General features: G+C 35.9%; 3 protein-coding genes across 13 annotated transcripts in view; 1 reads left to right on the forward strand and 2 right to left on the reverse strand.

Moving 5' to 3' along the window:
• Positions 1-20,046, reverse strand: part of TRAPPC13 (trafficking protein particle complex subunit 13) — a 41,116-nt gene extending 21,070 nt beyond the window's left edge. For all 10 annotated transcript variants that reach the window (XM_019414357.2, XM_019414356.2, XM_053907324.1 and 7 more), the window contains exons 1-4: positions 19,931-20,046; positions 9,429-9,497; positions 8,815-8,914; positions 7,610-7,694 (exon numbers count right to left, since the gene is read on the reverse strand). In XM_019414357.2, coding sequence (XP_019269902.1) covers positions 7,610-7,694; positions 8,815-8,914; positions 9,429-9,497; positions 19,931-19,976 — 300 coding nt within the window. In that variant the 5' untranslated portion in view covers positions 19,977-20,046. The remainder of the gene's footprint in view (positions 1-7,609; positions 7,695-8,814; positions 8,915-9,428; positions 9,498-19,930) is intronic.
• Positions 16,050-20,043, reverse strand: SHLD3 (shieldin complex subunit 3). The gene is made up of 2 exons (XM_053907326.1): positions 19,931-20,043; positions 16,050-17,005 (listed from the first exon to the last, which is right to left on the reverse strand). The coding sequence occupies exon 2, from the start codon at positions 16,888-16,890 to the stop codon at positions 16,135-16,137; it is 756 nt and encodes a 251-aa protein (XP_053763301.1). The 5' UTR covers positions 16,891-17,005; positions 19,931-20,043; the 3' UTR covers positions 16,050-16,134.
• A 637-nt stretch (positions 20,047-20,683) lies between the features above and the next one.
• TRIM23 (tripartite motif containing 23) overlaps positions 20,684-27,870 on the forward strand; it is a 43,216-nt gene continuing 36,029 nt past the window's right edge. For both annotated transcript variants that reach the window (XM_019414351.2, XM_019414352.2), the window contains exons 1-2: positions 20,684-20,832; positions 26,870-27,032. In XM_019414351.2, the coding sequence (XP_019269896.1) occupies positions 20,686-20,832; positions 26,870-27,032 (310 nt within the window). In that variant the 5' untranslated portion in view covers positions 20,684-20,685. The remainder of the gene's footprint in view (positions 20,833-26,869; positions 27,033-27,870) is intronic.

Consider the following 27,870-nt stretch of genomic DNA (forward strand, 5'->3'; position numbering starts at 1 on the left):
AGAGTTTGGTATAATTAAGGGATTTATATTAAGGAAGAGAGAAAAAAATTTCCAAGATCTAGAATAAGCTTCAAGAGAATAGAGGCCTTGTCTGTTTTGTTTCCTGCTATAACTCTAGCAACTAGGAATGTACCTGGAACATGTTAGAAATAGAAATTCTTGGGCACCATTTCAGACCGATCAAATCAGAAACTCTGGGAATAAGCCTCAGCAATCAGCATTTTAACAAGCCCTCCAGATGATATTAATAAACTACTGGTATAGACCATAAGGGTTATCTATTATTTTTCGTTTATAGTATACTAAGTACATTGTTTTTGTTTATAGAACACTATTTTTTTTTATGTAGCATGCTAAAGTTTTCAGACACGGAATTTTTTTTATCCATTAAAAACCAAACAAGGGGCGCCTGGGTGGCGCAGTCAGTTGGGCGTCCGACTTCAGCCAGGTCACGATCTCGCGGTCCGTGGGTTCGCGCCCTGCGTCAGGCTCTGGGCTGATGGCTCAGAGCCTGGAGCCTGTTTCCGATTCTGTGTCTCCCTCTCTCTCTGCCCCTCCCCCGTTCATGCTCTGTCTCTCTCTGTCCCAAAAATAAATAAATGTTGAAAAAAAAAATTAAAAAAAAAACAAAACAAAACAAACAAATAGGGTTGCCTGGGTGACTCAGTCGGTTAGGCATCTGACTTTTGATTTTGGTTCAAGTCATGATCTCACTCACGGTTTGTGGGATCAAGGCCAACGTCGGGCTCTGTGCTGATGACATGGGGCTTGCTTGGGATTCTCTCTCTCCCTCCCCCACTCACGCACATGATTTCTCTCTCTCAAGATAAACATTTTTTAAAAAAAACAAAAAACTTATGGCTCAGTTGGTTAAGCATCTGACTTCGGCTCAGGTCATGATCTCAGGGTTCATGAGTTCAAGTCCTGCTTGAGATGAGGCCTGCTTCTCTCTCTCTCTTTCTCTCTCTTTCTTTGCCCCTTACTCACTTGCCCCCCCCAAAAAAAACAAAAACAAAAACAAAAAAACCCTAGTGGTTTCTAGTTAAACATGGTAGATTATTATAAGCATATTTATTCTCAAAAACAACACTAAGCTGATAGTAAAAGAATAAAAAAAGTACAGATTCACAGTCTCTTTTCCAGGATTCCAAAATTGAAGAGCTATACAAAATTAAAGCTTTGAGACACCTGGGTGGCTCAGTCAGTTAAGCATCTGACTTTGGCTCAGCTCACAATTTCACAGTCTGTAAGTTCCAGCCCCACACTGAGTGGGGCTCTTTGCTGACAGTGTGGAGCCTGCTTTGGATTTTCTCCCTCTCTCTCTGCCCCTCCCCTGCTCATGCTCTCTCTCTCTCAAAAATAAATGAATAACCTTAAAAAAAAGTTAAAGCTTTGAGGGCAGAATTCTGGGTAGCTGAGGTAATAGCAGCAGTGTAATTGTGAACTTCTCAAGTCATCCTCAAAACAGAAACAAAACACACAACAAAAGCAAATAAATCTATATTAAACCTTGTGTTTGTATAATCAGAAGGCAGCAAATGTCCAAACTTCAAATTACCTATAAGTATACACATACCAAATTTTTACAAGCTATTTCTCATACTCTTGCCATGAGTCTTTGCAAAGATTAAGAAAAGTCCAGGAAAAGTTGAGCTGAAGAGACAGCTAAGAATAGAGAGAAGAGTAGAGATGATCTAAACCATTTCCAGAAAGACAAAGTCTATTCTAAGTGTTAAAGTACTGAGAAATAAATAGCATTTCTGGAAGATGAGAGCACAGTCTTCAGGAAAGGGTCTTAACCATGTTTGTGAAGAGACACTCTTGGAAAGAAAACACTTCAGGAGAAAAAGAGTTAAAAAAAGAGAGACGCTTTTTGGAAACCGTGCAGTGAGGAAGAAAAATTTAGGACACTACAATTCATATGAAAAGCGAAAATGTGAGAACACACAACCCTTTCTTACTCTACCAAAATCTACCTGATAAAGAAACCATATTTTGCTCCCACTGCTTTAACAGGGTGTTTTTGAATAAGGAATATCAAAGCACCCAAACTGCATTTCACAGAATGAAAAGCCACCAATTGTCTTCATCTATACAAAAATATTGTAAAAAGAAAGATAAGAAATGAAAAAATTCACTGATAAAAAATGCTGCACAAAACCAATAGTGAAGCAGAAGAAAACTGTAAAACACTCAAAGTGAATTAAATACTCTCAAAAAAAAAATTGAAATATGAAAAAACACCTGGAATGAGAACTTTAAAAAAGTTTTTTAATGTTTATTTATTTTTGAGAGTGGGGAGGGGCAGATTGAGGGAGACAGAGAATTGGAAGCAGGCGCCACACTGTGAGCACAAAGCTTAATGCAGGGCTTGAACTCACAACTGTGACATTATGACCTGAGCCAAAATCAAGAGTTGGCTGCTTAACTGGCTGAGCCACCCAGGCACTCCAGAAATGAGAAATTTTAAAACTAAGGCTAAACATTTTTTGGTTTGCTGTTTTGTTACTGTTGTTGCTTTAGTGTGGGGCTAAAATTTTTTTAGAGAAGAATGTAAATAATTGATTAAATTCAGGAAAGATAAAGATGGAAAAGATACAAATAATATTAGAAATGTGATATGCCAAAGGAAATAATGGAATAAAACTATTAAAATATAATCCATGAAAACTTTCTAGCAATAACAGATCTAAATCTACATTTTGAAAGAGTCCACTTGGTATCAAAGATATTATATCAAAAGACCAATTCTAAAACATACAGAAAAAAAAATCCCCAGGGCCACCAGGAAAAAATTATCAAATAACTTAAAAAGCAAAAAAATTAGACTGGCATTAGTCCCCTCAAAAATAACATATACAGGGGAACCTGGGTGGCTCAGCTGAGTGTCTGATTTTGGCTCAGGTCATGATCTTGTGGTTTGTGAGTTTGAGTCCTGAATTGGGCTTGTTGCTGTCAGTGTAGAGCCTGGTTGGGATCCTTTGTCTCCCTCTCTCTCTCTGCCCCACCCCTGCTCACACTTTCTCTCAAAAATAAAAATAAACATTTAAAAAGAGAAAAAACCCCCCACAACATATATAGCTAAGTAACAAAGGAGTAGCATTTTCAGAAAACACAAAGAAAATGTAAACAAAGGATTTTATATCCAGCCAAACTGTCCTTCAAGTATAGAACCGTTTAAAAAAAAATTTTTTTTAATGTTTATTTAGTTTTGAGAGACAGAGTGTGAGCGGGTGAGGGGCAGAGAGAGGGAGACACAGAATCTGAAGCAGGCTCCAGGCTCCAAGCCATCAGCACAGAGCCCGACGCAGGGCTCGAACTCACAAACTGTGAGATCATGACCTGAGCAAAGTCAGATGCTTAACCGACTGAGCTACCCAGGCACCCCAAGTATAGAACCATTTTTGAACATGTAAAGGCTAAGAGAATATTATACCCACAAGCATGTCCTGAGCAATCTACTTGAGAAATCTCTGTCCAATCAATATGCAAATAAAAATGGGAAGAGATGAGAAAAGGAAAAAGGAAAGTGGTATAAGCAATAGGTAAGAGATAAAGGATGATATTAAAGACTAAAAGCTTTACAGTAAGCAGTTAAGTAAGAAACAGGTAAGGGGAAATATCATAAAAGGCATAAATATAAAGGCAAAAACTAAAACAAAAATAAAAACCTTCCTATATACAAAAATTATTTGAAAATAATGAAAACACGTTGTGTGAAGAAAAAACCCATAGCAGTTAGAATATAATACACTTAATATTTAAATAGAAAATAATGTGACATATTGGAAATCAAGCACATAAACTTACACATACATGTGAGTGCACTTAATTCATCTAATAAAAAATCCCATACAGCTCACAATGACCCAATTATATGTTGTATAAAAGAGACATAAATAAAAATAATTGCTAAAGGCTAAAATTAAAAAGATGGACAAAAGCACTTGAGGCAAATGGAAACAGTAACAAAACAGGGATAGGGATATAGACACCACAACTAAGATTCAAGCCAAAAAGCATGGCAAAGGAGGAAACTTTTAGTGCTATAAGCCGTAATTCAAAATGAAGAATAAGTATAAATACCTATGAACCAAACAGCATTGCCTTTATAAAGTACAAAGTATAAAAGATATAAATAGAAACACATTAACAATATGAGATTAACATGTCACTTTCAGTATAAAATCAAGCTGACCAAAAAAAAAAAAAAAAAAAGGGAAGTAAAGGTACAGGAGACCTAACAACACCAACAGTACATATCTAACTTTACCATGGATAATAGAAAATACACCTCCTTCTCAAATACATATACGATATTCATTAAAAATTAATATTAGGTCACAAAGAAAACATTAACAAGTTCTACTGGAATAAAACAATAACAAAACTGATTATGATGCAATTAAACTATAGATCATTAACATTAGAGAACAAAAAAGCCTATCAAACAACAGTTTAATATCTGAAAAACCTATTAAACAACTCTTGGGTAAAAGAGGAAATACAAATAAAATGATAGAATTCTTTAAAAATAATCATAATGAAAACGCTACATATCAGAATCTGCAGGATATATTTAAAGCAGTCAATCAGAAGAAAATTCACTTTTATCAACAGAAATAAAAGAATAAAAACTTAAAAATTAAATCCCTACATGAAAAGCTAGAAAAGAACAAGGTAAATAATCAGAAGCACAAGAAAGGAGCTCATTAAAAGCAAAAATCAATGAGGTAGAGAAAAAACATTAAATATAAATAACAAAAATTCCTTTTTTGAAAAAAAAATTAAAATATATGAACCAAGAGCTAGTTTAATCAAGAGGAAAAAAATAAAGGAAGCAAAATTATATAAAATAAGGAATAACCAGGGGAAAGTAACACCAAAAGAGAAGAAATTTTTAAGAGACTACTTTGCAGACCTATATGCAAATAAATTTGAAAATCTACCTCAAGTGAATCATTTCCTAGAATGAAACAGTCTCACAAACTGTTATATAACATTAGACATAAAAAGCTTAAACAAACTGATCACAGGAATGAAAGTGCAAATGCTATCAAGAAACTTCCCCTATAAGACACACAAGTCCATAAGATTTCACAGAATTCTATACACCCTACAAAAACCAGATAGTCTAAATGCTCCAAATATATTGCTCCAAGGCACTGAAAATGAAGGAAAATTATCTAAATCTTTTATTAAGCAACCAAAATATCGACACCTAAAATTTGATAGACAACATAAAAATGAAAATATAGGTGAATATTATGCTGTGCTTCCTGACCTATATATCCTCTTAAGTTGTTTTTAAGTCAAAAATGGCTTCTGTGCATATCGTGAATCTTAATGTCTTACCTGAGAAACTAAGATAACTCTTGGGTAGGCACTGCACTGTTCAATAAACATTAGCTACTATTATTATTAAACACCCCTATCTTTATGGAAATTAAAATTGAATAAAGCCAAGAGAAATATAAATACATATTTTACAGTAAGTATGCTATTATATTGTTTGTTCTTTTCAACATTAACTTAAATCATATGCATTTGCTGATTCACTCACCTTATGAAAATAAATTCATCCTTTACTGAAATGCCAGGAAAAAAGTGTATGTTCTCAAAGTTCTCAGAGTCAGACCTTTTCATAATAAATGTAGAAGCTGGCAAACTTTTCCTTTAAAGCTCAGATACCAAATACTTTAGACTTTAGAACTCCCCAGTTGTAGCTTGAAATGTGCCACAGATGACACATAAATGAATGACTGTGGCTGGGTGCCAATAAAACTTTATTCATGGAGACTGACATTTGAATTTCATATAATTTTCACCTAACAAAGTAAGATTATTTCTTTTCAATCATTTGAGAATGAAGAAACCATTCCTAGTGCAAAGGCCCTATAACAACAGGCAAGAGACCAAATTTGGCCAACATGCTATATAGTCTGCCAACCCGACCTAATAAAAGGCAGAAACTCCATTCACAGTATAACAAACATACATTTTGCATCCGGTTTCTGGAAGTTGGGTAATATATGAAATTTGGCATTATTGGCTCTCTGAGGACCTTTTCAATTCTAATACTTGCTGATATTTTCAAGCTTATATTTTTTTAATGTTTATTTTTGAAAGAGAGAGTGTAAGTGGGGGAGGAGCAGAAAGAGAGGGGGATAGAGGATCCAAAGGTCTCTGCGCTGACAGCAGGGAGCCCAATGTGGGGCTCAAACTCACAAACCCTGGAGATCATGACCTCAGCTAAAGTCAAACGCTCAACCGACTGAACCACACAGGAGCCATTTCAGGCTCATTTTCATTGGACTTCCCTTTTGGCAATGCTCTAGTAATCTAAACTCACCATGTGAAGACAGCTTTGGTGCCTTCTCTCTGACCTACAGTAAATTTTTACTTTATGTCCTTTCTCTTTCTGAATAAATTTCAGATTGTTTGAGTTAGCATAGTCTACCTCTTGACTTCTTTTTTATTAAAAATTTTTTTTTTAGTGTTTTATTTATTTCTGAGAGACAGAGCATGAATGGGGGAGGGACAGAGAGAGAGGGAAACACAGAATCTGAAGCAGGCTCCAGGCTCTGGGCTGTTAGCACAGAGCCTGATGCAAGACTTGAACCAGTGAACCATGAGATCATGGCCTGAGCCAAAGTCAGACGCTTAACCAACTGAGCCACTCAGGTGCCTCACCTATCCCTTGATCTCTAAACTAATGCAACAATCTTCTAACTGATGTATTTGCTATAAACTATCCCATATAATGCTTTCATATCAATCTTCCAACACAGTGTGAATATCTTTGCTGACTGCCCACTGCCTTAAATTTAAAAAAGAAAAAAGAGGCTAAAACCTTCAGCTATAACCTTTCAAGATACTCCACTTTATGGCTACTACACATCTCTATAACTTTACCTATTTCTTCTTCTTCTTCTTCTTTTTTTTTTTTTTTTTTTTTGTTTATTTGTGAGAAAGAGAGAGTGAGCAGGCAAGGGACACAGAGAGAGGAGGACAGAGGATTGGAAGCAGGCTCAGCACTGATAGCACAGAGCCCGATGTGGGACTCGAACTAACCAACGGTGAGAACATGACCTGAGCCAAAGTTGGACACTTAACTGACTGAGCCACCCAGGCCCCCCTAACCTTACCTACTTCTATCAAGTGAATTCTGTTCACTGCTACAAGAACACATTATGGATTCCTATGCCTCTGCTCCTGATTATCATGTCCCTCTTTTTCTCTAAATCCCACCATTCTTTTAAGATCCTGTTATGTTTCTTCTCTTCCAATAGGCCTTTGTGATTGATGCAATCCTCTGTGATCTGTCCTCCTCTTTCAAATTTTATTATGTTGATTACAAATTATTAACAAAAATTTACATCCGTGACTGGTACATTTTCTCACCCAAGCTATCAAAACTTGGAAGACAAGGAAAAATGATTCTGTGCTTAGCATAGTATCTTAAAGCTTTAGGAGTTCAGTTAATGCTTGTTGTTAATGACAATTAAGAAGTCCAGTATCAAATGCATTTTAATGAAGTTTCAGAAACATAAGAATAGAAATTAACAAGCTAAAAAAAATATATATCCCAAATAAGAATGACACTTACTTTTACTAATATATCTTTAACAACTTGATTGCTATCATTATGAACGCTGATATAACTGGAAAAGGTCTCTCCCAAAAATATATTCCTGTGAAATAAAATAAACTTTTAGGCAGAAATGCATTCGAGTTTTAACACAAATATTCTACTTGAACACCACTGAGAACTTTAAATGGAGAAGAATTTACTAAAGGATAGAAATCAGTTGAAATACCGCTTCAGCATTCCTTTGTGTCCTTTAGACAGCTCATTCATTACCCAGTACAATTCAAAATACTGACTTACTCTATAAAACATGATATATATCTAGCCCTCAACTACTGCACAGCCAGTTTCCTCAGATATAAGCCACCAAAATCAGATCCATGTTAAAGGTCTTTTGACTAATTACTTAAGAGGCTAGAAAAAGACAATTTTTGAAATAACTTATTCCCTGAATCTAGAAGAGACCCAAGTAATTGATATCAGTATTTTTTACCAATTTGTTTTATTTTTCTAAGTTGTTCTAATACAAATAATGATTACTGGATTTACCTTATGCTTTTATTGAAGTATATTTTATAAAAATACATGTTTATAAATATGTATTACAAAAAAATACAAAAATATTTTACATGAATTTTTTATATGAATATATTTCCAAGCTTTCAAGACACTAGTCACATTCTGTAAACCTTTTTTTAAAAACCTGAAAAATTCCATGTGGTCTTAAATACTCTCAGTTGCAAACATAGTGAAACCAGAAGCTTCTACCTCATTAATAAACTAGAATAAGAGAAGAGCTAGGAGTAAGAAGGAATAAAAATTGAGAGTTCCTAATAAAAAGATAAGTCTGATAACTTATGCTGGGAAAGAGCTGTGTAAGTGAACAAAAAGTTGCTTCTGAAAGACATTTAGATTAAGTCAGTTAAAATAAAAGGAATACATGGTCATTAAAAAATACAGTAAGATCTAAAGAAGAAAGTTAAAATTTTATCATCCTAGAAACCCCTATTCATATTTTGGTAGGTTTCTTTTCTTTCTTTCTTTTTTTTTTAAGTAAAAACTGCCCCAAATCATATAGCATAATTTTGGTAAAACTTTTTTTTTTTTTACACCACTTAAATGTACAGGAGTATTTTTCCATTCCATAGTTATTTTATGAAAACATAATTTGTAATGGCTTTGAAGTACCGTTGCATGCTTTATGTCAATGTTATCATTCTTACCCAAAATTCTGTGGTAAAGTCAACATTTCTCCCAACATTAAAATTTCTGCACCATTTACAGTTGAAGGATCATCTCTCATGAGTTGGTTAAAGAGATCTCCTATAGAAAGAGAAAAACAGAAAATTCTAACATCTATGTTGTGAGTTTTACTTCCATTAAAGAAATAGCTGGGAGAAATATTTAATTAAAAAAAATTTAGTTTGTAACCTTCACTACAACAAATGTGTGCCAAAAAATTCTACTTTCACAGAGAATGAACACTTCAGAAACAAAGGAAAATGAAGGTCATGAAATATAAAATATAGATAACTCCAATAATTTTAAATAAAGGGAATGCTAATACACATGCTGATGGAACATTTGAGGATAAATAAAATTTTAATATCATGACTATGAATATACTCCTCTTGTTGCCATAGGATAGCAACAGTCTCTTGGCTAAGAAATTATGAGCGAGACCTACCACTTAGAAAGCCACCACTCATATCATATAAAACCAGACAATAAAGAATGCAGCAAAGAGCATGAGACTGGCAAGACTATGCTTATTGCTAGGTAATACAGGCAGTCCAGGCTGCAACTTTTCCCTAGGTGCAAACAGAACAAAACATACCAGGTAAGTCCTTTTCTTCACATGTTACTGGAATATTGGTGAATAAAGTAGGTTTAGTTAACCGCATCACTGTGAATTAAAAAAAAAAAGAAGAAACAAAAATATTAATATTGCTTTGGGCCAGTATTCCCAAGTTGAGAGTATATTTCAATTCTATACTAACATCAAATATAACCTAAAAGCTTCCTAAATATAATATTATGTACTTCCCCAAATAACACTAAACTATTATTAAATATTACTAAAATAGTAATTTATAACAAAAAATCTTACATGATTTATTTACAACCTCATTATAAAACTGTAAATGTAATATACCACATAATAGAAAAAGTAGAAAATAAAGGAATTTTAAAGGTTAAGGTATATGAGAACAAGACTTTAAAAAATATCCTGAGCGACTTCACTGTGAACAAAATATCAGCCTTACAGAGAAAAAAGTTTTGATGCACCATTTTGAACATCAAACCATAATTTTACACCAAAAGAATCTTTGTGAGCTTTCTCTCTCAGTTCTAATCACTGGCCACTGGAAGTTCAATAAGTGGACCTGTAAGTAATATTTTCCTATACAGAAATTACAAAGGTATCACTTAACCTATAGCTCTTTAAAATTCCAATTAAAACTAAGATTTGTTCTTGGGACATAAAAGAATGTGTCTAAGTTTAGAAAAACAAGTAAAAATAAGCTAAGGAAATTAATGGGAAAAAATGAGGAAGAACTGGATTTACCATATATTAAAACATTTAAGTCTAAAATCAATTAATTGGTTTATTAATGTAAGACTATACAGATATATTAGTTTTTAAAAAAAGATTAGGATGCAGCCAAAGAAATCAACATTATAACCTGCTAGAACTGTTTAGCTATCTAGAAAAAATTTAAAAAATTAATATACAAATTCATTTCAAGTATCAAGTAAAATGCCTACATATCAAATAGGTAACAGGCAAAAATTAAGCACAAAAAGGGAAAATTTATGTAATTTAGTTTAGTGTGGATAGGACATCCTAACTATTGAAACTATTGAAACATGCTAACTACTGAAAATCTTTTTCAATTATTTCTAATGACTGACATTTGATCACATCAAAATAAAGACCAAAATATAACATTAAAAATCATACAAACTTGTAAAATATTTCAGAAAATGCAGGGGTACCTAAGTGACTCAGTTGGTTAAGTGTCCAACTCTTAGTTTTGGCTCTGGTCATGATCTATCTCATGGTTTGTGGGTTCAAGCCCCCGTCAGGCTCTGCATTGACAGTGCAGAGCCTGCTTGAGATTTTCTCTTTCCTTCTCTGCCCCTCCCCTGCTCATGCTCTCTCTCTGTCTCTCCGTCTCTTTCTCTTTCAAAATAAACAAACTCTAAAAAAAAAATGTTCATTCAAATCAAACCCCCAAAACTTTAGACTATTGGCCTAAATGGTTATTCACAGTATAAGTGGTATTCATTAGCATATGCAAACATGTATCACCTAACTACTAACTAGTTATATCATTCATATTAAATTTAACAACTTTCTCATCTTGGTCTCAGCTTAAACATCATCTTTTCAAAAAAGAAATAACAGCTCACCTACTTCTTTCATAGCTCCTTGTATTCATCATGGACTGATATATGTACTTATTTACAGCACTATGATCCAAAGTCCATGAGGTTTAGGCTCTTATGTATTATGTTTAGTTTTGTGGCTTTGTTGCTTGACATAGGTTCTGGCACCTAGTATATTCAATAGATCTTTGCCAAATGAAAGAATTAGCAACTCATCCAAATCCTCAAGTAAATGGTATTTTGAAGATGTAAGTTTCATGAACCAAGGGCACTAAACAACGTTATATTAAATAGATGGCTTTTGAGAGGTGCCTGGCTGGCTCAGTTGGTAGAACATGTAGCTCTCGGTCTCAGGGTTCTAAGTTCAAGCCCCATGCTGGGTGTAGAGCTTACTTAAGTAAAGTAAAAACAAAATAAAATTAAAAATAAAATAAAGTGGGGTGCCTGGGTGGCTCAGTCGGTTGGGCGTCCGACTTCGGCTCAGGTCATGATCTCGCAGTTCGTGGGTTAGAGCCCCGCATCAGGCTCTGTGCTGACAGCTCAGAGCCTGGAGCCTGTTTCATATTCTGTGTCTCCCTCTCTCTCTCTGACCCACCCCTGTTCATGGTCTGTCTCTCTCTGTCTCAAAAATCAATAAACATTAAAAAAAATAAATAAATAAAATAAAATAAAGTAAAATCATAATATAAATAGATAGCTGCTGATATAAGTAACAGATGTTAACCTTAAAATTTCTGAAATCACTTGCAGAGCTAATATTTAATGAGCATTTACTAGTGCTAGACTGTGCTAAATATCACACATTCAAGTCTCAGGACTACAAATTTGGTACCACTGTCCACCTTTTATACATAAGAATGATGCTTCCAGAGGATAATTTGCCTATAAAAGATTATATAGGGGCACCTGGGTGCCTCAGTTAAGCATTGAACATTTGATTTCCGCTCAAGGTCCTGAGATGGAGTCCTGCATCAGGCTCTACCCTGGGCTGGAACCTGCTTAAGATTATCCCTCTCCCTCTTCCCCATGTGCTCTCAAAATATATATTTGTATACATAAATATATATATACATATATATATTTGTATATATACATATATATTTATATATATAAATATATATATGTACATATACATACACACACATATATACACATACACATATATATGTATATAAATTTTTAAAAAAGACTACATATCAGGTGGCAGAATTAGATTTGAGCTCAGGTAAATTCACTTGATTCAAAAATAATTATCTGGGGGCATTGGGTGGCTCAGTTGATTAGAGGACTGTTGGTTTGGTTTAGGTCAAAATCTCAGGGTTTATGAGACAGAGCTCCACATCAGGCTCTGTGCTGCACAGAGCCTGCTTGGGATTCTTTCTCTCTCTCTCTCTCTCTCTGCCCCTCTCCTGCTCTCGCTCTCTCAACATAAATAAATAAACATTAAAAAATAATTCTCTGTATGATTAATTATAAGCTTAGGGTCATAAACCCAGAATGTAAGGCCTTACCAGAAACAGCTTATGGGAATTCAAAACAGGACTATATATCAAGCAGAATATTTAACAGGTAAAGATCATTGACCTGGCATGGGAAGTGTTCGGGTAGCTGTTTCTAACTTTCTACTTCATTTTTTGGCTATTTAGGGTCTTTTGTGGTTCCATACAAATTTTAGGATTGTCTGTTCTAGGTCTGAGAAGATGCCGGTACAATTTTGATTGGGACTGCACTGTAGATTGCTTTGGGTACTACTGACATTTTAACAATATTTGTTCTTCCAATTCATGAGTAAGAAAAGTTTTTCCATTTCTTTATGTCTTCTTCAATTTCTTTCATAAGTTTTCTATAGTTTTCAGCATACAGATCTTTAACATTTTTGGTTAGGTTTATTCCTAGGTATTCTATGGTTCTTTGTGCAATTGCAAATGGGATCGATTTCTTGATTTCTCTTTCTGTTGCTTTACTATTGGTGTATAGAAATGCAACCAATTTTCTGTACATTGATTTTGTAACCTGCAACTTTGCTGAATTCATTAATCAGTTCTAGCGGCTTTTTGGTGGGGTCTTTTGGGTTTTCCATGTAGAGTATCATGTCATCTGCAAAAAGTATAAGTTTGACTTCTTCTTTGCCAATTTGGATGCCTTTTACTTCATTTTGCTGTCTGCTGACGCTAGGATTTCCAACACTATGTTAATCAACAATGGTGACAGTGGATATCCCTGTCGTGTTCCTGATCTCATGGGGAAAGCTCTTCAGTTCATTTTTAATTAGGAAAGCAGATTTAAATTATGCACAACCTGAAGGGGATATAAAAGGGCTGTAAAAATGATATATACAGTTTTTCACAATCTAAATATCTAACACTCTAAGCTCACTTTTTACATTTATTCATTTATTTATTTTGAGAGAGAAAGCACAACTGGAGGAAGGACAGAGAGAGGGGAAGAGAGAATCCCAAACAGGCTCCATACCATCAGCACAGAGTCTGACTGTTGGCTCAAACCCACAAGCCATGAGATCATGACCTGAGCTGAAGCCAAACACTTTACCAACTAAGCCACCCAGGCCACCTTCTAAGCTCACTTTTAACACCAAGTGGTCTTTATTCCCCATTTTTTTTTCATTTCAGAAGAAGCTAAATCTTAAGACAAAATACACTCTCAAATCTTGAAACTTTTTTAAAAGTGTCCTTGAAAACACGTGATTTCACTCATATGTGGAATTTAAAAAACAAAACAAACAAGCAAAAGGAAAAAAAAGAGACAAACCACGAAACAGACCTGTATAGAGAACAAATTAATGGTTACTAGAGAGGAGGTGGGTGGGAGCATGGGTTAAATACATGAAAAGGATGAAGGACTGCACCTGTTGTATTGAGCATTGGGTATTGTATGGAAGTATTGAACCACTCTTTCATACACCTGAAACTAATATTACATGTATGGTAACTAATTGGAATTTAAATTAAAAATTATAGGGGCTTCTGGGTGGCTCAGTCAGTTAAGCGTCCAACTTCGGCTCAAGGCATGATCTCTCGGTCCGTGAGTTCAAGCCCCGCATCAGGCTTTGTGCTGACACCTCAGAGCCTGGAGCTGCTTCCAATTCTGTCTCTCTCTCAAAAATAAACATTAAAGAGAAAAAAAAAAACTTATAGAAAGCGTCTTTGAGTTCACCCAAACATGTAGCCAACTTATTTGCTTATTATATGCTCAAATTTCCATTGTGTATCAAAGTCTTATTGTGGCTAGTTTTTGCTGATTCTATGATTTTTATGGTATGAGACAATAAGGGGGTTGGTAAAAAACAACCCTCTATTAAAAATAAAAAGTTCCCAAACTGGTATTAAAAATATATTTTCTTCAGGATCCCCTGAGTGGCTCAGCGAGTTAAGTGTCCGACTTTGGTTCAGGTCATCATCTCACAGCTCCTGAGAGCGAGCCCCGTATCTGGCTGTCTGCAGACAGCACACAGCTCGCTCCAGATCTCTGTGCCCCTTTCTCTGCCCCTCCCCAATTGCCCACATGCTCTCCCTATCAAAAATAAATAAAAATTTAAAAAAAGAAACCTTTTAAAAATATGTTTTCTTCATATTTTCAAAGAGGGTAAAAATCAGCAGGGGTGGAGGTGGGGATAGCAGTGGGTAAGAAACACTATCATTTTATGGACTCAAAGAAAACTACTATAAAGCACAGTTCATTATAATGCAGATTCTTAAACACAAACTGGGAAAGCCCTGTTAGTAATATAAAACTATCTCATTATTTGAAGGAAGATCCAAAGTATGCCCCTATCAAATACAGACTTAAAATGCAATATTTCCTGTCTTATAACAAATTAATGAACCTCAAAAATTACACATAATGTCGGCTGGAAAAGAGCAAATACCAATAAAACAAGGCTTAAAAAACAAACAAACTGGCAGACGGAGTGCCTGGGTGGCTCAGTTGGTTAAACATCTGACTTTGGCTCAGGTCATGATCTCATGGTTGTGGGTTCGAGCCCCACTTCAAGCTCTGCGTTGACAGCTCAGAGCCTGGAGCCTGCTTTGGATTCTGTGTCTCTCTCTCTTTCTGCCCCTCCCTTGCTTGTGTTCTCTCACTCTCTCTCTCTCTCTCATAAATAAATAAACGTTAAAAAAACTGTCAGAGGAACTCCTAGGTGGAATTTAAAAATAAAACAAACCAGCTAAAGGAAAAAAAAGGTAATTAAATGATAGTCTTATATTCAGCTCTGAATGTTAGATCAGGTTCTTAGTCAAAAATTGAGGAGGCCAAAAAGAGTATGTGACTTTCAGCCCAGTGCCAAGTCAAATATTCACTGTACACAGCAAATAGTGTCATGTATAGAGCCATCCTCATTGGAACTCACACAGACCCTTGATTTACTTATGAAATTCGAGTTTCATCTATTATCTTATAAATAACTTTTAGAAATTTTCAATAAATTATGAAAAAGATAGGCTTGAGGTTACAAACTAATGAACTGGGTCAAGTTCAACTTGTATATATACATTTTGCTTGGAAAGAACTTAAAAAAATTAAATTAGAATCTTCTTACAGTTCAGAGTCCTTAACCATATTCTACAGTCTTGCCTATCTAGTCCCTGAACGATTTCAAGTTTGTGAAGTGAAATGCTGGGCATTCTGAGCACATTATATTAAAGTTAATCATTATGCAGGAGCTCATCTTAGAAATTCTCAAGAAAAACGGTCTTTAGTCATTTGCTAAGTTGGCAAAAGAAGTTAAATTCATACGATAGTCCACTTTTTTCCATTGAATTTGAGTTAACATTTATCTAAAGGTAGACAACTTGTCAGGGAAAAATAAAATTATGGTACTGCTACCATTTCTTAGAGTAAATGCTGTTAGTATTTTATCAAATGCTGTCATAGATTCACCTTCCTGTATACATTGTTCTTGAGTTAACAGACATGCCTAGGAACTCACCTGATAGTCATTTACTTCTAGGGAACAAACTATACATATTACCACACAATTTTTTACAATATTAAGAATGAATAGGCTATATGACTGAAGGGTCAAATAAAAAAATTAAGTCATCAAAAATTTAAAAACTCATAAAAAATTTATTGATTTCAGATCACAGTTCATTCAGGATATTCTTCTCTTTCACAATCAGTGGAATTCATTACATACTAAAAATAACACCATATTTACGTACACATAAATTCATTTTCCCAGTAAGAGCTAATCTACCTTTAAGAAGATTTCCCACATATTCACAGTACATAATATCACAGAACACCCATATTTGGTCTAAGTGTCTCTGAATTGTAGCATTACAAGATGGAAGTTCATTGTGCCTGATAATTTGATTGAGTTTTGCCCAAATGTCTTCCAGAGTTTGGTTGTTACAAATAGTGTGCTCTATAGTCCATCTTGCCCTATAAAGTGAATGCAAATTCAGTGCCTTTAAACTATCTTGCAATTTTTTAGACAAAGGAAAAATATTTTCAGTGCAATTACTGTTGGGAAGTGAAACACTCCAAAACCTCTTCTTATGCTGTCTTCCCTTTTCTGATTGCTTATCTAGATTTCCAGAATTAGTCTGTTCATTCAGTGTGTGTGACTGGATTAAGTGCTTTTCTTTTTTTAAATTAGGTTGAAATTCCAAAAGATCTATCGTGCAATCGTAACTCTGTGATTTAACATCATGTTCTGAAATGGTTAAGTACAGTTTCACATCTTCAGCTGCCTCTTCAGAAATCACAGGTGGTGATCTTTTAGGTTTGAGTGGAAGTTTGGACCCATCATGAGAAAACCAAGGAATAAATCTTGAGAGTGGACGTGTAGGAAAGTCTTGAAGTGCTTTCTCTGCAATTTTTGACAGTTGTGTGGGATCATTCTCATATGGTCGATAATGTAATATTACTTCTGTAGTCATTCTGCAGTAATCCAGTCACTCTTAATGAAGAGAAAATTTCTTAGATGTGCTCCTCAGCGCTAGAATGTAATTTATAATTACAAGACTTTCTTTCCAAATCAGAGGGAATCAGGACCTAAAGCGGAAGTATTGCAAAGAATAAGATATGGTAGGGATAACCTACACACAAATAGGGAGAAAAGAAAAAACAAAAACCAATCCCAATATGATATTTTACCAAGTGTCATTGGTAAATGTGAATGGAATCCACAAAATTGGAAACCCTCTGTCTCACCAAAATAAGGGATCTGGATTAAATGCCTGGTAAGCCTCAAACTGCTAGTAGTCAACACGTTTAGATCAACATGTAAATATTTATAAGTATTGTCATTAATATATTAGGTAATAATCTTAAGACTATAGCAGAAACAAAGGGTAAATTAGTGATTCCTAGGATATTTTATTCATTTGAAGAGAACAAAAATGTAATAATACTTAAAACTTTGAGACATTAATTGAGGAAAATGAAAATCATTGTAATTTTTGATGCATTGAAAAAAATAGATTTTATACTTTAAAATGATATGAATTCTACCAAATACATAGACACACTACTTAACGATTTTCATCCCCAATACTAAGCACCAATAACATGAAAATAGTTAAATTTTGCATTTTAACCAGGCTGGGAACTGGTCTTGTTAAAAAGTGTCCTTAGTATAAATGGGGCACTTTCACACTATCAAGACATTAGTACCATGGCTTCTGAATTCCAATTCAGAGGAGGAACAAGAAGGCTAGACCTTAATATTTTTTTTTTCATTTTAGAACAAAGAAGTCTTCAAGCTGTCCCAAATTGGGTCACTGATAGCAAGTTCTAGCATACAGTTAGGCTTCCAAAGTTGCATGAGCCACAATGCAAGCTCTTTCAAATCCTAATTACTGTAGAAAAAAAATGAGAGGTTCTCCCCCAAATCATTAGAGAACTCCTTGAAGGGGTTCTCCCATTACTAGAATGGCCATAGGTGGGGACTCCTGTCATGATGTCATAATACTCATTTGATCACCAATTTTGAAGAGTCAGAAGTAATTAATTTCATCATGATTCTTTTCGCCTGTTAATGTCCACTAACTGATTTGACAACTTAAATTCATAAATGACTGTGATCCTTAACACCCATAATTCTTAACATGAATCTAGACATAGCAAATTCTTTTTTTTCTTTTTATGTTTATTTTTGAGAGAGAGTGAGACAGATTGTGACCAGGGGAGGGGTCGAGAGAGGGAGACAAAGAATCCGAAGCAGGCTCCAGGCTCCGAGTTGTCAGCACAGAGCCCCATGTGGGACTCGAACCATGAGATCATGACTTGAACCGAAGTTGGTCACTTAAACGACTGAGCCACCCAAGCGCCCCTAAACATAGCATATTCTTAATTTTTTTTTTTTTTAACATTTATTCATTTTTAAGAGTGAGAGAGACACAGTGTGAGCAGGGGAGGGGCAGAGAGAGAGGGAGACACAGAATCTGAAGCAGGCTCCGGGCTCTGTGCTGACAGCTCTGAGCTGTCAGCACAGAGCCCGACGCAGGGCTCGAAATCAGAGACCTGGAGATCATGACCTGAGCTAAAGTCGGAAGCTTAACTGACTGAGCCACCCAGGCTCCCCTAAACATAGCATATTTTTAAAACAATAATGCTTTTATTTTTTTCTTTCCTTTTCTTTACACTTTCACACTTTAAGATACTGCATTGAGAATTATTTTTGTTTGAAAATATTCAATGTTGTACTCTGAGGATGATGAAGTTGTGACAGCTCATTTTTTTACATATATAAGAAAGTGAACTTAAATGATCATATAAGTTGGTACACTTGGCATCCAACAATCAGTACAATTAGACTTGTTAAAATCTTGAAAGTTTCTTAAATTTCTGAAAGATATTAATATCTATTTACATACTTGATATGGGATTAAGAAAGAACATGACAGTTTCTTTTCCCTTTTCTCCAGAAAGAACCCATCTCAGTGTAACTCATTTGCTCAGGCTCAGCTTACAGGTCATATATCTATATTAATATTGTTGTTTTTCAGCTCTATAGTCAGAGACAGATTTATTAAACCGAGCTATCAGTATATGATTTTATGTTACAAATGAGACTGCTGAGCTTCTGGAATGTTTGATGCCTGCATCATAACTGTGTACAAGATAATGGTCGGTCAAAATGGATGCCAAAAGAAGGTAAGTGAAATTCAACTGAATTCAAATGTCTATCCAATCTCTTCTCAGCTCAGTTTAACAAGTTATTGGAAACCACACAGTAGAGCATCCAAGAAATAAGAAGTGTGTTTGGGGAAGTAGAAAACAGATGAAATACAGCTGAAAGCATTTTACATAAAAGGTTTTCAGAAAACAGTAATTCCAGAAAACTCTGCCCTGTTCGTTTTCCCTAAATAATAATACAATTACATCATCAAACTTACTCAAAATTTTCTTCTGTGTACAGAAAACGAAAGCTGACATCAATTTTCCCACATCCACACTACTTTGAAGTAAACTGCAATAAGTTATAGCAAATCTAAATTATACGTTGTTGTACTATGTATCTCAAAACCCTTGGCACTGCTAAAACTAGACTAATTTTGCTGATCAAACTAAAGACTGGTAACTTCGTCAGTGCTACACAAAGACACAAGAGACAAGGAAAAATCACCGGAGATGCCTACTGTACATCATCTTGGCTCACAGGGCTCTGGGGACGTTAGCTTCTCTGACTAAAGCCGGTCTGGTTACTCCAAGCAGCATATAACACAACGAGTGATTTATCGGGTATCTATTACATTCTAGAGGAATGCAACATGAGCCTCTCAAACCTAAAAAGCAAAGAAGAAAAATTGCTTCCTTCCTCTCGGCGCCGAAGGACACAGCAAGAATGCAGGAACTAATGGTGTTTACGAAGGACGAGGCCTACATCCCCGAGACCAGGCCTAGGTGGCAAAGGCTTCGAGAACTAGCGAGAGAACAGAAAACAGACTAAACGGAGTCAGGTTCGTGAAATTTTACCTTTCAGGGCCAGCAGGTGCTCCTGTTTGGGGGGATTCACTTCCATTTTGAACGGCACTTTCGACCCACTGCCTACGGCAGCTGGGTAGGTTCAAAGCAGCCCGGAAGAAAACAGTAAAGCGTACGTTCGGGAAGATCGAATGCACTCCCAACAGTTTCTGCTGGTAGTGCCTTAAATTCTCTTCTTACGACGTCCTTTAGGGACTCAACGGCTTCTTTTCACCAAAGCCATCTCTTATTTCTTAGCGATTTATACATAAAATACTTCTCTGTTTTCCAGCCACAAATCACACATAGCGTCTTCCAGAAACCACTCCTCGCTGACAGTACATAGCCCCACAGATAACTACATGGCGGAGTAGAGGGGAAAAAAAAAAAACAAAACCCAAAAAACCCTAGTGTGGCATCCTGGGATTTGTAGTTTAAACAAAAACCGCACTGCATGCAGGGAGATGTAGTCTCCCGAAGTCCTCGCGTCTATTCTGCAATTAGGAAGCGATCGTTTCTAAAACGGGAGTTTCACTCCAAAATTTTACTTCTTGTTTTATCCTTTCTTTTTTATTTCTTTAATTTTATTCCTTCCATACTTCAGTCTCATAAATAACAGCAATAAAAACAGCAAAGCGTTCATACACAGCTATCGGCTTCCCAAGAGCTAGGGACTGACAGGAGGAGGAGCTCTGAGGTCAGCCCAGCTGTGCCCGGCGTCGTACTGCGCCTGTGCGATAGCGGCGAGCGCCGAGGCCTCTGGGTAGATGGTCCTACCCCGCCCCTTAGTTGAAGGCGGTGACGGCTGCTTCTGCGGCACCGCTCCTCCTAGGATGGCTACCCTGGTTGTAAACAAGCCTGGAGCGGGACTAGACAGTGGCCGTCAGGGCAGCCGGGGTACGGCCGTGGTGAAGGTGAGGGACTTTGCGTGCTCCGTTCTCCACCTTCGGCCTCCCTTCCGTTTATCCCTGAGTTCTGGCGGCGGCGCCCCGGCCGTCTTCGGGCAGGATGCGCGGCCTTTGCGTCCCTCTCGGCTTTACATGCCTTGTTCCCCACTCCGCGATCTTTTCTCTTTGCGGGCGTGAAGTTGCCTGGTCTTTTGTTAATACCAGTTCTTTACTTGACATCGCCGATGGGGATATTTGTGAAAATGATCGTATGGGCCTGTGAGACTGACTTCGGCCGGTCTTTTCCCTAGATCCTCTGCTTTTGGTTAAGTTCAACAGGCATTAGCTTATTTTTACTAAATTGAACCATTATTATCGCTAGGTACTATGTTAAGTATTGTAGCTCGTTAATAATCTACCTATGAAGTATATGATCATTACCGTTTTGCAGGTGAGGAAACTCACGTTTGGGTTAACACAGTGAGCCAGGGTTGACTGCCTTTAAAGTCTGGTTTTCATCATCACACTAATTCTAGGGGTGTATTAGTGGTTGATCTGCCCCCTCCTCTCTTGGTAGTACAGTCTTTCTCAACACTTGAGAAGTCTCCCAGCAGCAGCATGGTTGGGCAATAACGTTAAGGTATACCAATTGCCTATGGTTTGAGGTTTGAAATTCTACCATGCTTGAGTGCTTCAAAATGCATTTGCTAAAACAATTGAAATTGTTCAATTGCAATTGAAATACGTGGGATTCACGTTTCCCCTTCACTATATAGTCATGGAAAGATTTGGAAGGGAGAACTGATCTCAGTCGTTTGTAGAAGACTTTCAGGATTATTATAATCTCAGTTATTGGTATTTCTCATTACTGTTTACATATTAGAATAACAGGATTTAAAAAAAAATACCCTAGTTATGCACACTTCCTCCTCCAGTTCTGATTAACCTGACATAAGTATATTTTTTTACATTTCCAGAATTGATTTTAATGTGCAGCTAGAGTTGAGAACTACTATACCAGATAATATCTGAAGTTCTTTTAAGATCTTGGATAATAGGCACCTAATGTTGGGTTTAGATGACAACAAATGATATATTTCTGCTTACAAGTATATTATCAATCAGTGTTGGTGGCTTTTGATTCATCTGACCTTTATATATCAGTGAAGTTATTCTGAAGGTACACGGCATATCTGAGATACAGAGGGAGCCCTGTTAGGCATGTTGTATGGTTGAGCATTTATTGATTTGTGCTTTATCTAAGTAGAGAATTCCTAAAGATAATTTTGTGAATTAACTTGAGTCAGTAAGTTGTAATTAGAATGGATATTATTGCTGTATCTATCTTTGTTACCCTTAGTTGCCTTAAAATCTCAAAAATATATTGAAGTCTGATATAATTCAAATTTATTACAGTACAGAGTTTAATATGTTAGAGCTTCACTTCATTCATCTTTATCTTTTTTTTAAACGTTCATTCATTTTTTTGAGAGAGCATGAGCGGGATGGGGCATAGAGGGAAACAGAGGATCTGAAGCGGGCTGCACAGCGAGGCCTGGTAGGCTCGAACTCACAAACTGAGATCATGACCCGACCTGAAGTCAGGCACTCAACCACCTTGGCCACCCAGGCGCCCCACATTTTTGTCTTTATATGTAAAATGTGCCTGAGCTGTGTGGTAGGATAGTCTTTTTTGGCAAGACCCTTATGCTGTAATTTGTAGGGAGTATGGTGGCATAAATTTAAAAAACAAAAACAAACTTATTGTCATTTTCATAGATGAAAGCAGAAATTATTCATTGGAAGGTGAAAGTTGAAGTATATGATGCTAATACGTAAAATGACCTATTTAATGAACAAGCTGAGAGTGACATGGTTTTTTCACTAGAAAAAGACAAAAATCTAACATTCTGAAATTCACATTCAAAAAGGAAAAAGGAATCAGGAAAGTTTCTTTTGAAGAGTGAGTCTCCTTAGCACTTTTAAAATATGGTCTGGTTTATTAAAGTTTTATTTACATGTGATAAGTTTGTAGCTCTCTTTGGCATATTTGTGAAGTTTATAAAATTAAGAGCTTTTCTCTTATCTAGGATTTAATTTCTTGGGCTTTTAGCCACACTTCCTGATGATAAATACTGAAGAAAGAATGCCTTACTCTATTGTTAACTGAGTTGATGTGAAATAATCTAATAACTTTATTTTTGGACCCATGTTTGGTTTATAAATCAGTTGTATGTTGCTAGTGCTTTTTGAAAAAACCTGTGGTAGCAACTTAAGTTTTTTTTATCTTCTATAATTATGGGGTCACAGATACAAGGTATGAATGGACTAAGTAAAATTTAATTTGATTCTTTGAAGTATATGGTCATAAACAAGTTTATGTTAGAATAGCAAGAACATCTATTAAAAATGTTGCATTTGTTTTACATCTAATTTGTGTTGTATCTTTTCTGTATTTGATTGAATTTGATATTTAAGTGAGGATGTTTAAAAATTTTTTTAATGTTTTATTTATTTTTAAGACAGAGAGAGACAGAGCATGAGTGGGGATGAGGCAGAGAGAGAGGAAGACACAGAATCTGAAGCAGGCTCCAGGCTCTGAGCTGTCAGCACAGAGCCTGATGTGGGGCTCGAACTCACGAACTGTGAGATCGTGACCTGGGCGGAAGTCGGACGCTCAACCGACTGAGCCACCCGGGTGCCCCTAAGTGAGGATGTTTAAATAAAAATTCTTTCCTGCCTTTTTTAAAAACGTAGGTTAAATTTAAGTTTGTATATATAACATAATTTATCTGTAACGTTTCTAGCTATTTCCCTTCCTCATAGGGAACCACTATTCCAGTGTAATTAATTTCCTTTATAGCCTGCTAGAAAGTTAGTATGCCTGTATAAAAACATACATATAAATATATGCTCTTTCACTCCTCAGTTTAATGCAAAAGCTATGTATTCTATGTATCATTTTTCGCTTTGCTTTATTTGTGTGAAATCATTCTGTTTGTGTACATAGAAAACTTCCTCTTTCTCCATAGACTGCATAGTTTGCAGTACATGAATATACTATATTTTCTAGTCTGTACTGGTACATATTTACTTTGTTTCCAATCTTTTGCAAATGCAAATGGTGCTATAAGGAATAACATAGAGACTGCTTCACACATGTGTAATATATTTGTAGGATAAATTCCTGGAAATAGAATTACTAAACCATGTAGGGGTGCCTGGGTGGCTCAGTTGGTTGAACATCCGACTCTTGATTTTGGCTCAGGTCATGATCCCAGGATCATGGGATCCAGCCCCATGTTGGGCTTTGTGTTGGGTGTGGAGCCTGTTTGAGATATTCTCTCTCTCTTTCTCTCTCTCGCTCTCGCTCCCTCCCCCTGCCCCTCTCCCTCCTTTCCCCCCATCTTTCTCTCTCCCTCTGCTCCTCTCCCCTGCTGGTGCACTCTCTTTTTTTTTTTTTTTTAATAGTTTTATTTATTTATTTATTTATTTTTTAATATATGAAATTTATTGTCAAATTGGTTTCCATACAACACCCAGTGCTCATCCCAAAAGGTGCCCTCCTCAATACCCATTACCCACCCTCCCCTCCCTCCCACCCCCCATCAACCCTCAGTTTGTTCTCAGTTTTTAACAGTCTCTTATGCTTTGGTTCTCTCCCACTCTAACCTCTTTTTTTTTTTTTTTCCTTCCCCTCCCCCATGGGTTTCTGTTAAGTTTCTCAGGATCCACATAAGAGTGAAACCATATGGTATCTGTCTTTCTCTGTATGGCTTATTTCACTTAGCATCACACTCTCCAGTTCCATCCACGTTGCTACAAAAGGCCATATTTCATTCTTTCTCATTGCCACGTAGTATTCCATTGTGTATATAAACCACAATTTCTTTATCCATTCATCAGTTGATGGACATTTAGGCTCTTTCCATAATTTGGCTAGTGTTGAGAGTGCTGCTATAAACATTGGGGTACAAGTGCCCCTATGCATCAGTACTCCTGTATCCCTTGGATAAATTCCTAGCAGTGCTATTGCTGGGTCATAGGGTAGGTCTATTTTTAATTTTCTGAGGAACCTCCACACTGCTTTCCAGAGCGGCTTGGTGCACTCTCTTAAAAAAAAAAAAAAAAAAAAAAATACCTGCTTTCCCACACTTTCACCAGCACAACAAAGAGTTACTGACCTGTTTGATCTAATCTGAAAACTGAAAACAGTATATTGGTGTAGGTTTAATTGCATTTCAAAGTTTTTTGAGTGAGATTGGACATCTTTTCATGTATTTAAAGAGTTGTTTTCATGTCTTTTTCTGTGAACTATGTATTACATTTAAGACTGTCTTGAACCATACTGGGATGCAAGCCAATTAGAAGTTATGAATTTACAGTGAAAAATGTTTGTATTTTATGCACTAAGTCCAAATTAATTACAGAGCTAATATTTTTAGTATATTAAGTGTGATTTCCACTAAGCATTTTCTGGTTTTTGTCTTGCATTATTTACTTGTTGGGGGATGGTGGTTGGACTGAACTGTTTAAAACAATTTTTTTTTTAAGTTTATTTATTTTGAGAGAGAGAAAGTGCAAATGGGGGAGGAACAGAGAGAGAGAGAGAGAGAGAGAGAGAGAGAGTGTGAGTGTGAGTGTGAGTGTGAGTGAGTGAGTCCCTGCACTGTTAGTGCAGAGCGTGCTGCAGGGTTTGAACTCAAGAACCATGAAATGGTGACCTGAGCTGAAGTTGGATGTTTAACCTACTGAGTCACCTAGGTGCCTCCCCTCTTTTTAAAAACCTTCATTTTGTCAGACTTTATTTATATAAGCACACCAGTGGTTGGTTGTTTGGAATGCCCTGTTTCTGGGGGCTTTTTGGTCTAACAGGGAAAGACAGGCTGGAAAGCCAATAAGGGAATTAAAGTGCTCTGGGGTGTTAAGATTAAACACTTATCCATGGTGCATGATGGCCCAAGGGATAGTGTGCTCATTTCAGTTGGACTGACCTGTGTGGGTAGGCTGAGAGATATAGTTGTTTAGAAATTTGTTAGTTTACTAATGTTAAAAAGAGGATCCACAAGAAAAATGTTTGTTTAGGTATTTCCTCAGCATCAGCATAAAGAAAGAGGCAAAAACAGTTTATCCTGTTCTAGGAGCTACAAATTGTTTCATATAGTTTGAGAATAGAGTCTGAAGGGGGTTGCAATAAAGCAGTAGGACAGAGGACAGATTGTAGTAGGTCATGGATGACAGACATAAGAGTTTGTGGCATAATTGTTCAACATGGGTATTAAAAAAAAATAAAATTCTGAAACACTTCAGCTATATTTGGAAGTAACAGTACTAACAGTACTTCATTAATAAAAATATAGGTTGTTGACTTAATTCTAAAACCACACTCATGTGCTTGGGAATCAATATGCTGATTTTTGTTGCCTTTCCTTTGACTGCATGGCCTTGGGCAAGTCATGTGCCTGTAATTGGAACTATATAGACAAAATATTTTCTAACCGAGGGGAATTATTTATTAATTGAGAACAAGGAATTGAAATTTAAGTCTTAGCTGATTTCTTGTCTTTACATTATATAATATAAACACTAGAAGATACTTGAAAGTTACTTATAGTCTTTTCTGAACAGGTTCTTTATTATTTACAAGGGTTAAATGTCACCCTAGTACATATTTCAGATTATTTTTGTTAAAATTAATGATGATTTTTGGGGGGTAATTTCGGAGAAATTGCTTAAGAATGCAAATTCGGTAGAATTATATAGTGTACAGATTCCTATATAATGAATCAAGTCATAATTTTCAAAAGATAAAGATGATATTAATTTACATTATTTTTGTCCCTAACACTTGACATTTCAAGGAGATTTCACTATGATATAGTTTTGGTAGGGTCTGTCAGATGATATGATAAAAAGATGATTCAAGGTTTTACAATCTAGACTGTTTTTTTTCATGGAGAAATAAAGTGACTTAGAAAGATTCGATCAAGTTTTTTTTTTTGGCCTGAAGTATGTATGCTTTTAAAATCATTTAAAGAGCACATGTTCCCATGCCAATTATTAGGTGCTGGAGTGTGGAGTTTGTGAAGATGTCTTTTCTTTGCAAGGAGACAAAGTTCCTCGCCTTCTGCTTTGTGGCCACACAGTCTGTCATGACTGTCTTACCCGCCTGCCTCTTCATGGAAGAGCAATCCGTTGCCCTTTTGATCGACAAGTAACAGATCTAGGTAGGAAAATATATTGTATTTAAGATTGAAAATTGTTTGGTTTATTTGTGTGAAAAGGAGTTTGTATAGTCATTGATTACAGTAGGGTTCTAGGTTTAGAAGAGATGTATGGAAAAGGATTATCTTCACTTGTTCTAGTTCTAGTTTACTTAGAGGAGTTATTTTAGCTAAGTGTATATTTCATACAGTGGTTTTCAAACACAAATCATAGCTAATTTTTAGTTATGAAATCAATTTAATTGGTTGTGAACATGCTTTTTTAAAGAAGAAATGGAAAAAAAATGTGTGTTGCACTCTGAAGGTGAATATTGGTGTGTGAAACTTTTCTTTCAGATGTATATATTATATATGAACATATTTTTAAAACCATGCATATATAAATATATATAAGTAAACATATATCTAAGTATTTATAAGTAAATATATATATGTGTGCATATGTGTACATACACACATATATATACATATATACATATATGTAGGTTATCCTGTGTTGAAAGGGAAAATGTATTTCTTACTGGAGGTTGCTGTAAAAAGTATTTTAAAGCACTTGTTTTAATATATGTAGTAAAAGTCAGTGACAAAATAGTTTTTAAAAAGTATAAAGAAAAATAGTAGAACTTTATGTTTTTACTGAGAATGCTGAAGAGTTGGGGCTCCTGGATGACTTAACAAGAGTTAAGCATCCCACTCTTGATTTCAGCTCAGGTCATGATCTCACATTTTGTGGGATTGAGCTGACAGCACAGAGACTGCTTGGGATTCTCTCCCTGTCTCTCTCTGCTCCTCCCGTCCTTGCTCACCTGCACTCTCTCTGTCTCTGTTAAAAATAAATAAA

This window comes from Panthera pardus, unplaced genomic scaffold (genome assembly GCF_024362965.1).
Source record: "Panthera pardus isolate Hobbes unplaced genomic scaffold, ASM2436296v1 HiC_scaffold_2, whole genome shotgun sequence".
NCBI lineage: Eukaryota > Metazoa > Chordata > Mammalia > Carnivora > Felidae > Panthera > Panthera pardus.

Bases quoted from the DNA above. Each gene is read 5' to 3' on its own strand.
- SHLD3 (XM_053907326.1), bottom strand. From the start codon at position 16,890: ATGACTACAGAAGTAATATTACATTATCGACCATATGAGAATGATCCC.